Here is a 12,468-nt window from a genome sequence, read left to right on the forward strand (position 1 = left end):
GGAAGAATCTGCTATGTATCACTCAATGTTAACAGTTGGCAAGGAGAAGATCAGTAGAATAGCTCGGCAGTCCACACTGTTGTTGTAGCTGCAGCAGCTTCCAAAGAAAGTTCCTGTTGTGGTGAAAGTGTAGCGATCCCCCACTCGTGTACGCTCGAAGAGCTTATATAGGCGAGCGTGGCAGGACAAGGCTTGACAATAAGGTGTAGTGAGGAAAGGAGCATCCTTTGGAGAACCGGCGAGGGATATCGCACCATGCGGCCAGCCTGCACCCTAGCGGTCAGTGAGCATGTTATTTAATAAACATAGTGGTGACTTACTAGTGTTCTTGTAACATACATGGCTGCTGTTTTAATTCATCTATTTCAAGCCTTCTAATAGGAAATATTTTGGAATGAATTCTTGCTACTAGACAATGGAAGCCAGTGTGGTTTCGAATTATCAAAACCGACATCGTTAGGAGCAAGTTTTTTTACAATTTGCTTTACGTCGCACCGATACAGATAGGTCTTAAGGCGACGGTGGAATACCGAAGGGCTAGGAATGGGAAGGAAGTGACCGTGATCTTAATTAAGCTACCATCAGCTGCAGGGCTACCGACTGTTGGGTTCGAACTCACAATCGCTTGGATACAAGCTGATAACTACGTAACCCAATCCGCGCGACCACTTGCTCGTAACACAAGAAAATGGATGTTGTTTCAAGTGATCTATTTCAAGCCTTGTAATAGGGAATATTTTGGAATTTATTTTCCTACTGATCAACGGAAGCAAGTGTGGTTTTGAACTATCAAAACCGACATCGTTTGGAACAGATAGAATATTTTTTTACAATTTGTTTTACGTCGCACTGACACAGATAGGTCTTAAGGCGACGATGGAACAGGAAATGGGTAGGAGTGGGGCTCAAACCCACTATCTCCTGAATGCAAGCCCATAACCACGTGACCAGACCACGCATTCAATTGCTCTGTGATAAAAATGAAGTGTTTATTAATTCTTTAAGCTTAGATACACTTGAGTCAGATAATAATAATAATAATAATAATAATAATAATAATAATAATAATAATAATAATAATAATAATAATAATAATAATAGGGGTTATAGCTGAGAGGTACTGTCACTGGCATGTTACGAAGGTGGCAGTGGTTCGAATAACGGCCAATGCCAGGACGACGATTAGCGGTTAAAGGAAGAAGTTGTTGATATAATAAAAATCTTCCGGGCTATTATACCGTGGTCCACTCCTCTCGCTTCTCCCAGACGTTTCGACTACTGCTGCGGTAGTCATCTTCTGTGGCGTCATGTAGATACGCTCTCCTGTATCCCGCTGGCGAAACGTCTGGGAGAAGCGAGAGGAGTGGACCACGGCATAATAGCCCGGAAGATTTTTATTATATTGACACTGGCCGTGAAAGCCTTCATACTTTAATGACGAAGCTGTTGTCTATACGGCTCTTGGTTTGTAACCATCTCTCTTACGAAGTGAAGACTAGCTTTAGGTTTAGGATCCGGGTTTATCAAACTTTTATTTATTTATTTATTTTATTTATTTATTTATTTATTTATTTATTTATTTATTTATTTATTTATTTATTTTTCTGCTATTTGCTTTACGTCGCACCGACACAGATAGGTCGCATGGCGACGATGGGATAGGAAAGGCCTAGGAATGGGAATGAAGCGGCCATGGTCTTAATTAAGGTACAGCCCCAGCATTTTCCTGATGTGAAAATGGGAAACCATGGAAAACCATCTTCAGGGCTGCTGACAGTGAGGTTCGAACCCACTATCTGCCGGATGCAAGCTCACAGCTGCGCGCCCCTAACCGCGCGGCCAACTCGCCCGGTATTCATTTATTTATTCAACCTTTTTAGTGGAGAAGTAATTTATAAGGCCCTGGGAGAGAAAGTGGTGGCGATTATTATTCTTTTAAAGGGAATACAACTGGGCAACGATCCTCTATTTATACTAGTCAGAAGGGGAGAAAAACAAGGTAAACGCGGGGCATCTAGACGTATTCATCATTGCTTCGATTTACTGGTGCCGACCTTTCAACGGTCAATTTCGAACTGAACTAGCGTCCCCCATCACCAAGACAGTATGAAGACCCTAGGTTAAATAATAAAATAGTCTGACGCCTAGCTGCACAGGCAACTCACCCATCGTTTCTGTAAAGCAGTGTTGTATACTACAAAGGAGTAAGAAATATCCAGCTGAATAATGTTTGATTCTTTCTGTTTGTTCAAATGTGTCCCTTCTTGTTCGCCTCAGAATCCTACCACCACCACCATCGATGACGACAACAATTTACGGGATGGTGTTAGACAATAATTTTATTTCGATTATTATATACGGTACCTACCACGAAAGAAGAATTATTTATAATCGGTCTGCAGTGATAAGAATCTAAGGCCATGGAAAAGAAGCAGCAATCCATACAGGAGTGAGGCAAGGCTGCATTTTGTCTCCACTCCTTTTCAACGTTTACATAGAAATGATGGTACAGGAAATCAAAGAGGAATGTGGAAAAGAAATCACAATCCAAGGAGAGGAAATCAAAACTCTGAGATTTGTTGATATTGTTATTTTATCTAAGTCTGCAGAAGATCTGGAGAAATTTCTCAATGGTATGGACACAGTCCTGGAAAAGGAGCACAAGATAAATTGGAAATAAATCCACAATAAAAGTAATGGAGTGCAGTCGAACGAAGGCAGGTGATGCAGGAAATATTAGATAAGGAAATGAAGTCTTAAAGGAAGTAGATGAATATTGTTACCTGGGAAGTAAAATAACTAACATTGGCAGAAGTAAGGAGGCCATAAAATGCAGACTAGCACAAGCAAGGAAAGTCTTTCTTAAGAAAATAACTTTGCTCACTACGAACACTGATATGGGAATTAGAAAGATGGTTTTGAAGACTTTCGTCTGGAGCGTGGTATCGTATGGAAGTGAAACATGGACGATAACTAGCTCAGAAAGAATAAGAATAAATGCTTTTAAAATGTGGTGTTGCAGAACAATACTGAAGGTGAGATAGATAGAATTGCGAATGAAGAGATACTGAATGGAATTGGTATGAGGAGATCGATTTGGCTAAATTGGACCAGAAGAGGAGATAGAATGATAGCACACATCTTAAGACACTCAGGATAGATTAGAGTGGATGTAGAATGTAGTAGTTACGTAGAAACGAAACGTTTACACACGATAGGGTGGCATGGAGCACTGCATCAAACTAGCCTATGGCCTGATTGGTGTCTTAAGATATGTATTATCATTCTGTTTCTTCTTCCGGTCAAATTTAGTCAAATCTTCCTCTCAACTATTCGGTTCAGTATATTTTCATTCGCGATTCGACCTACCCATCTAACCTTCAGCATTCTTCTGTAACACCACATTTCAAATGCTTCTCTTCTCTTTCTTTTTGATCTAATTATCGTCCATGTTTCACTTCTATACAATGTCACGCTTCAGACGAAGGTTGTCTAAAACATCTTTCTAATTCCTATCGTCCTTATCACAAACCATATCGTAGTTTAAAAAAACAGTACCAAGAAAAGGCAAACTTTTACACCCAAAGGGGAGAAAATGCGTAAAAATGTAAGAAAAATCCAGAAATCTTAGAAATTCTCTTATAATGAAATAAATCGGTTAAGTAAGAGGAAACTATAATTTCTGTACTTATTAGTCTATGTTAGTTACACGATATTGTACAGCCTATATTCTGTTAGCTGCGCAATGGTTTTACTCAAGCTAAGAGAAAGTACAACCGTGGCATCATGTTCGCTGGACTCTTACAAGTTTAATGAAGTCTAATAATAATGTTATTCGCTTTACGTCCCACTAACTACTTTTACGGTTTACGGAGACGCCTAGGTGCCGGAATTTTGTCCCCCAGGAGTTCTTTCACGTGCCAGTAAATATACCAACATGAGGCTGATGTATTTGAGCACCTTTAAATACCACCGGACTGAGCCAGGCAGGGACCTGCCAAGTTAGGGTCAGAAGGCCAGCGCTTCAACCGTCTGAGCCATCAGCCCGGCTTAATGAACTCTAAACCAGTCTCTGCAGGTCTTCTATAGTCCTCTCCCTTGCTTTTGCTGCCACATTCATTCTAAGACAAATAGAAACGTTTACCTCTTTCTCTTCTGATTAAAGTTAAACAGAGCTAGTGATATCGTGTTTTGTCAATGTTAAAATTACCAGATTTGTATCTCTGTAACTCTGATGGTGGTGGTGGTGGTGGTGATTATTGTTTTAAGAGGAAGTACAACTAGGCAACCATCCTCTATATAACACTAATCAGAAGGAAAAATGGAAGGGATCCGACACTTCGAAAAATGAAGATATCGGCCAAAGGAAGACAAGGGCCACGAAGGGCGTGAAAATGAAAGACTCCCTAGCCCTCGCAAACCTAATAGCGTCGGGGTCAGAAAAGAACAAGAGTTGACCAAGGGAGGTCGGATAGGATAGATGAAAGTGAGGAGCCTGGCACAAGTAAGTGGAAACAATGCCAGGACTCAGCTGAGGGCCCCGTGGTCGCCAACCCACGCTCCATAGTTCAGAGCCCCTGGGGCCTGTAACTCTGAATCTTCTACACATAGACGTTTTAAATAGGTAGGAATGAATCTCTTGTAACTTGACGTTACCAGAATTAAGTGATCCTTATGGTTTAATAAGATTTATGACCGTTTTAAATGAAATATTTTTTTAAGGTAATGGCTAGTATATAATGCCGCTTAATTCATACATTGAGAAAGATTTTAATATGATTTTGGTTACATAATTCTCTAGAAGTTGTTGGCATCTGAATATTACCCATTCAGCAGTTAGTCAGATATTGATTTAAGAAATAGAGAATCGTGTGAAGATTGAATAAAAAACTATAAACAAAAGAAAATTGCTCCTGATTGGAATTATCATAATAATGGTATTGGATTCACGTCCCAGTAACTACTCTTATCGTTTTCGGAGATTCCGAGGTGCCGGAATTTTGTCCCGCAGGAGTTCTTTTACGTGCCAGTAAATCTACCGACACGAGGCTGACGTATTTGAGCACCTTGAAGTACTACTGGACTGATCCAGGATTCAACCTGCCAAGTTGGGTTCAGAAGGTCAGAACCTCAACCGTTTGAGTCACTCAGCCCGTCGAACTGATTATTAAATCATATATATAGCATACTGAAATGTGGAATGAAATAAGGTATGATCAATATAATTCGTTAACAATACTCGCACAATAAAGCACGTATAATGGTACCCAAGTACTGCACCGAAGTCCGACTCGTTGGCTGAACGGTCAGCGTCCTGGCCTTCGGTTCAGAGGGTCCCGGGTTCGATTCCCAGCCGGGTCGGGGATTTTAACCTTAATTGGTTAATTCCAATGGCACGGGGGCTGGGTGTATGTGTTGTCTTCATCATCATTTCATCCTCATCACGACGCGCAAGTCGCCTACGTGAGTCAAATAGAAAGACCTGCACGTGGCGAGCCGAACCCTTCCTGGGATATCCCGGCACTAAAAAAAAAAGCCATACGACATTTCATTTCATTTACTGCACCGAAGGCAGTTACATCGTTTACCCCATATGACCACCGTAAAAATTCAAACTTTCCCTAAAAATTCGTGCTACACAAAACCTTCCATATACATTGTCTTAAGAAATGGAGTGCTGTCCATAGAATCAATTAAAAATGGAACAATGTTTATAACTTGATAATAAATAAGCAAATATCTTTCTTTCTTTCTTTCTTTCTTTCTTTCTTTCTTGGGTTTTCCTTGTGATTCAGTGAGGGATCCCACCTCTACCGCCTCAAGGGCGGTGTCCTGGAGCGTGAGACTTGGATAAAACTGGGGAGGAGCACCAGTACCTCACCTATGCGGCCTCACCTTTTATGCTTAACAGGGGACTTGCGGGGGAGAGGAGGAAGATTGGTGGTGGTGGTGGTGGTGATTATTGTTTTAAGAGGAAGTACAACTAGGCCACCATCCTCTTCATAACACTAATCCGAGAGAAAAAATGGAAGGGATCCGACACTTCGAAAAATTATGGAAACGGCCAAAGTAAGACAAGGGCCACGAAGGGCGTGAACATTTAAGACTCCCTAGGCCTCGAGTGCTCTAACACCGCCGGAGTCGGGAAAGAACAAGAGTTGACCAAGAGAGGTCGGACAGGATAGACGAAAGTCAGGAGCCTGGCACAAGTAAGTGGAATCAATGCCAGGACTCAGCTAAGGGTCCCGTGGTCGCTAACCCAGGTTCCAAAGTACAGAGCTCCTGGACAACTTTTAGTCACCTCTTACGACAGGCAGGGGATAGCCATGTACCGCACCTACCACAGGGGGGATTGAAAGGGATAGACAAGGAAGATGAAACGAAACGGCCGTTAGCTACCATCCCGGCATTTGCCTGGAAGAGAAATGGAAAACCACGGAAAACGACTTCGAGGATGGCTGAGCTCGGAATCGAACTTCCTTCTACTCAGATGACCTCCCGAGGCTGATGGGACGCCGATCCAGTTCTCGTACCACTTTTTAAAATTTCGTGACAGAGCCGGGAATAGAACCCGGGTCTGTGGGCGTGGAAGCTAATCACATTAACCACTACACCACACAGGCGGACTAATAAATAACATACCAATTTTATATATTTATTTAATTAATTTATTTATTGCTCCTAGTTTTTTTGACATTTTTGCTTTGTCACATCGTCACAGGTAGGTCTTATGAGGACGATGGGATAGGAAAGGGCTAGGAGTAGGAAGGAAGTGACCGTGGCCTTAATTAAGGTGTAGCCCCAGCATTTACCTGGTGTGAAAATGGGAAACCACGGAAAACCATCTTCACTGTCGGCAGCCCTGAAGACAGTTTTCCGTGGTTTCCCATTTTCACACCAGGCAAATGTTGGGGCTGTACCTTAATTAAGGCCACGGCCGCTTCCTTCCCATTCCTAGGCCTTTCCTGTCCCATCATCGCCATAAGAGCTATCTGTGTCGGCGCGACGTAAAGCAACTAGCAAAAAAAATTGAGAAACCACGGAAAACCTTCAGCGATGCCGACTGTTCGATTCGAACCTACCATCTCCCGAACGCAAGCTCACAGCTATGCGAATCCAGCCCCATGGCAAAGCCACTCGGTGCACCAACTTTGTCACGAAAGTTTGACTTAAATTGATGGAAGAATTTTTTTTTAAATCGTATTTTCTTTAGAGTTCTCACTTCTATTAAGAAGGGGTGGTTATCTTGTCTTGTATCTCCTTAAGACAATAAAGTTCTCTTCACCCATTAACACAACATTAAAGGCTCTGTCGCGCAACAAGCAACTAACACATTCGAAGCACCCACACCGTATAGAAAGCTCAGTCTTTCTGCAAGCCATGTTCGGATTTAATTGTTTCCTATTGTTCTAGAGACCTACTTGAAGAAGAAACGCAATAATAATTAGCAATGCTCTTCATCAACTGTGGTGTTGTAACGTTATTATGTGTACAGCACCTAGTGACTGGATTATCGAATGAAAACTATTCGATAGTCGTCAACTAGCATTACAATCGATTGTTTCAGTTCGGTTTTTCATTAGGATCGCAAATTCCAATTGTTTCCACTTGTCAGTGCCGAAATCGGCCTCCTCTTTCGCTATGGAGTAAAGTCACAGTTGATAGTAGACTCTACTCTTAGGCATGAACCCCTTGACGAGCGGGAATTATGTAAACTTAAACGGATGATGATGATGCTTGTTGTTTAAATGGGCCTAACATCTAGGTACCGAGCTCGATAGCTGCAGTCGCTTAAGTGCGGCCAGTATTCAGTATTCGGGAGACAGTAGGTTCGAACCCCACTATCGGCAGCCCTGAAAATGGTTTTCCGTGGTTTCCCATTTTCACACCAGGCAAATGCTGGGGCTATACCTTAATTAAGGCCACGGCCGCTTCCTTCCCACTCCTAGCCCTTTCTTGTCCCACCGTCGCCATAAGACCTATCTGTGTCGGTGCGACGTAAAGCAACTAGCAAAAAAAACATCTATGTCATCGGCCCCTAATGGTATGAAATGTTATGACAATTTAAAAATCCATAATCCGCCACTGACCAGAATTCGAAAACGCGAGGACGAAGAATGAATGGATGGATTTGAAAAAACAATCAGTGGATTCAATCTGCAATGCCCGCATTCCCAGAAACTAGCGTTAAACAATAGTACTACTGACCAAGTGACTGCTTCTAAAGCACAATACTGAATCGATGATGCTTGTAGTCGAAACGGGTCCAAAATCCAGGTCATCGGTCCCTCATAATGGTACTTATCGCTAGGAAAATAGAACCGTGCTATTTGTCATGGTGCGGTACTAATCAAAAGTAGCGTAGACTCGCGGTATTCCACACATTATGGTACTACTCACAGGTAAGGAAATTCGCACATGTAAGACAAGCCTACGGCGTTCCTCACATAGTGGGTACTAAGCATAGGCAAGGCAGAACTATGGTGTTGTTGCTCATATAGGGGTACGAATCACAGGTACTATAAAATGCATCCTGAGACACACACTGTCGCTACTAATCACAAACCTATTTTGTACCTAACATAGTGATACTATGCGCAAGTAAAAGCGACCCACGGTGTTCCCTGAGTGATGTTACTAACTACAAGTTGTCTCATGGTTCTAATTTGATCATCCCTTGGTCGCCTCTTACGACAGACGGGGGATACCGTGGGTGTATTCTTCGTCTGCGTCTCCCACCCACAGGGATTAAACATAAACTAATAAACCGAATAATTCTTGTATCTTTATTCTTTATTATTATTTTTCTCCAGATCACAGTAACCAAATACCCATTCGATCCATTGAATGAGAAAAATAACAATGTTCAACCTAAGCCACCAACTCCACAAACAGAAATTGACAAAACAAACTACCAATAAAAATAATACTACCCGCAATAAATGATAACAGTAGTGATCATACCAAACGTACTCCTTAGACATGCCATGAAACCCGTCGGATACCCCGGAAACGCGACCCCTAAAGATAAGGTCACCACAGTAGTCATCCTCGGTACCTTCATGCCACGTCCATCGTCTCCCCTAAATACTCCTACTACTGTCCGGCCGCGTCATCACCCCTGGTGAGAAGAAGGCCGCCCTCCCGATGATGACACGACCGGCCCTATCCGTGAGGTCCTAATGAAGGCCTCACCAACCCTACCAGATGACAATTAAAGCGAATAATATGATCGGATTTATTTTCCCTTCGCAGAAGTGAGGAAACTTGGCCTATTTTGTTATAAATGAATAGGCCTACATATTTGACTCAAAGTTGTATAATGATAAATTAATTTTTATTATTGTTCACTTTATCAATAGATAATCATGTTTTAGTTTTTATAAATACTTTCCAAATACTAACCATGAACCTCTAATATTTAAACGTTAACCTAAAATGAATGGAATTATTTTCAAATTAATGTATGCACTATTACTTGGTCCTAGGAAAATACGTTGTCTTTACATTTAGTTTAGTTTACTGCATTCACATTACTTTAACCTTCGTCTGAACATCTGTTATTTTATGAACAGATGATCTTACATTCATTAACTTGTGATTAGGGACACAAAAATGAATTTTTTTAAAAAGTGAAACATAATGAGCATAATTACTTTAATCGGGACACTTTATCTTATTTTATAGACCAACGTATTTCCGTTTCCATTCACTTCACTCGAACATTCTGTAAAGTTTGTTACTGGTCTCTAACAAGAAGCACGCTTGCGGACTTTAGATAAATGTGCGTCAGTCATTTGCCTACATGTAACCTCATACTATCTCATGTATCCACTTTATCTGTATCCATTATTGTTGTTAAGGTACTCTTTGTCCTTGGACAACCTGCAGCTGTCGCAGGAAGATTGTATAATAATAATAATAATAATAATAATAATAATAATAATAATAATAATAATAATAATAATAATAATAATAATAATAATAATAATAATAATAATAATAATAAATAAATCGCTTATACCACTACCAACAAAACAAACTTGCTATACAAATCGGTAGTATAACATAACAAATCACATTTCAACATTCGATCTTTGTAGGAGTCGAACATCGCAGTACGAAACGTATGTTCCTACTTTGTAACCAATTCCAAACCGAATGCAAACTATCGAATGTTTTCATTCAATAGTCACGCTTCACAATCGGAAGCATTCGATATGCCCATCCCTGTCTTCATCAACTGTGTTGTAATGTTATGTCTACAGCATCTACCCATATATATTAGTAGAGATGGCAAACGAATATCGATATATCGGAAATATCGATATTTTGAGGTCCGATATGTTGTCGATATCGATATTTAGTGCCCAATATATCGATATTTCTGTCTAATTTAATACTTTTGGCTACGATTCGATTCTTTTTCATATCTTTTCAATATTTGCATGCTACAGTTACGAAATTTGAATTTTCATTTCTCAATTCACTTCGGTAAATACAGTGATAATATCACAACTCATTCATCGAGCGTATCTTGTATGCATAGCTTTACACGTTAGCAAGGCAATACTTGAGCATTATAGCGACCTCTGTCCCAGCGGAGAGACTGTTTTCAAAGGCCGGCAACACCATCACGGAAAAGAGAAACCGATTAAATAATAATAATAATAATAATAATAATAATAATAATAATAATAATAATCGTATGGCCTCAGCTTCCGTTTTGCAGACATTTCGATTTGACGCCATCTGGCTGTCTGCTCGTCAATTTCGACGTTCCGGTTTACTCTGTCTGCCATCTAGCGGACCTAGAGTAAACCGGATCTCTCTTGGGCGTCTATGGCTGAGATTGAATTAATTTTGTCGGGTAATACCAAATGTATCACCAGAGTTCTTTTACATGCCGACACCGTACGACATGGAGTGTCGAATGGACTTTTTTTCGCCCTTCAAAAATCCGACTACCTCTGCTGGGTTCGAATCCGCTATCTTGGGATCCGGAGGCCGACACTCTACCACGGATCCACAGAGGCATCTACCGATTAAATGGTCAACTGTTATACAAGCGGTTTTTTTCTAAATGGCTTACCTAAGAGGTATTGGAAATTGACCTAAGATTATCATCATGCTTTTTCACGAACAAATGGAATTGCAGTGCTGAAGATGAAGTTGGAAAGGAAATGTTTTATTTTTTATAGAGCTCTGATAATTATCAGATGTACTTCGTACACAAATTATACGTTTGTAGTTTTTAATATGCATATACTGTTTTTCTATGCATCATAACATCTTTCGGTTGTAAATATTTTTATGTGTCATTGTCGTGAAAAGTAATGTTACTTGGTCATTGTCTTAAGCTTGTTTTCTGACCTGTGTGAAGACTTATTAAACCTAACGAATTCTTTAATCATTGTGTCAAATGTAAAACTAGACTTACAATAATGGATAATAGCACCAATATTTTAAAAACAGATATAGGCGATATATCGATATTTTGAAAACCGATAGTTCAATGACATCGATAGTTTAATACTGATGTATCGAAAATCCGATATATCGATATTTTGAAAAGTTTTGCCATCACTATATGTTAGTGTAATCAGAAGCAGTGAATTAAAAATTATAGATTTATTTATGTACAAGGCATTTTATACGAAATCGAAAAAATAAAGTGGTTGAAGATATTCATTCCTGCGCATTTTATCAACCTCTATTGCTGAATATACAGCCGATGCCTAAAAATGACGACGTCGTTAGTCGGATTTTTCCTCAAATGATGATATTTAGAACAAAGTTTGAAAACCTCGTACGTCCAGCCATTGAATGATGAAAAACAGAAAAAAAAAAATAAATAAAAAATGGAAAACTGAGTTGTACTGCCATCTAGCGATTCGTTAGTAAATCACGTATATCCGAGTAACCAGAATTTAGAGTGAAATACTTTCTGGCCTTATAATGGTTAAACATTTTAGATTTAGCACTTAATGAATAAAATATAATAGAATAGAATACTCCCAATACCCTAGTTCCAGATCGCCAGGAAATGCGGAGAGAGTAATCACTTATTGAAATTCAAATTATTTGTATACATGAATAATTTTGTTACAATTAATTTATCTTTGTTGTTGTTTGAGTCATCAGACCATATACCGGTTTGATGCAGCTCTCCATATCACCCTATCTTATGCTAACCTTTTCATTTCTACGTAACTACTCCATCCTACATCTACTCTAACTGATGTCATATTCATACCTCGTTCTAGCCCTACCGTTCTTACCGTCTAAACTTCCCTAAAAAAAAAAAAAACTGAACAAGTCCGGGTGTGTTAATATGTGTCCTATAATTCTATCTTCTATTTTCTCGTCAAATTTAGTCAAATCGATCCCCTCTCACCAATTCCATTCAGTATCTCTTCATCAGTGGTTCGATCTACCCATCTCACCTTCAGCATTGTTCTGTAAGAC

At 40.0% G+C, this 12,468-nt stretch overlaps 1 protein-coding gene across 1 annotated transcript in view; it reads left to right on the forward strand.

The window, feature by feature from the left end:
• The first annotated feature begins 218 nt into the window (after positions 1-218).
• Positions 219-12,468, forward strand: part of LOC136884130 (uncharacterized) — a 50,280-nt gene continuing 38,030 nt past the window's right edge. The window contains exon 1 of the mRNA XM_067156171.2: positions 219-279. Coding sequence (XP_067012272.1) covers positions 256-279 — 24 coding nt within the window. The 5' untranslated portion in view covers positions 219-255. The remainder of the gene's footprint in view (positions 280-12,468) is intronic.

Source organism: Anabrus simplex, chromosome 12 (genome assembly GCF_040414725.1).
Source record: "Anabrus simplex isolate iqAnaSimp1 chromosome 12, ASM4041472v1, whole genome shotgun sequence".
Lineage (NCBI taxonomy): Eukaryota > Metazoa > Arthropoda > Insecta > Orthoptera > Tettigoniidae > Anabrus > Anabrus simplex.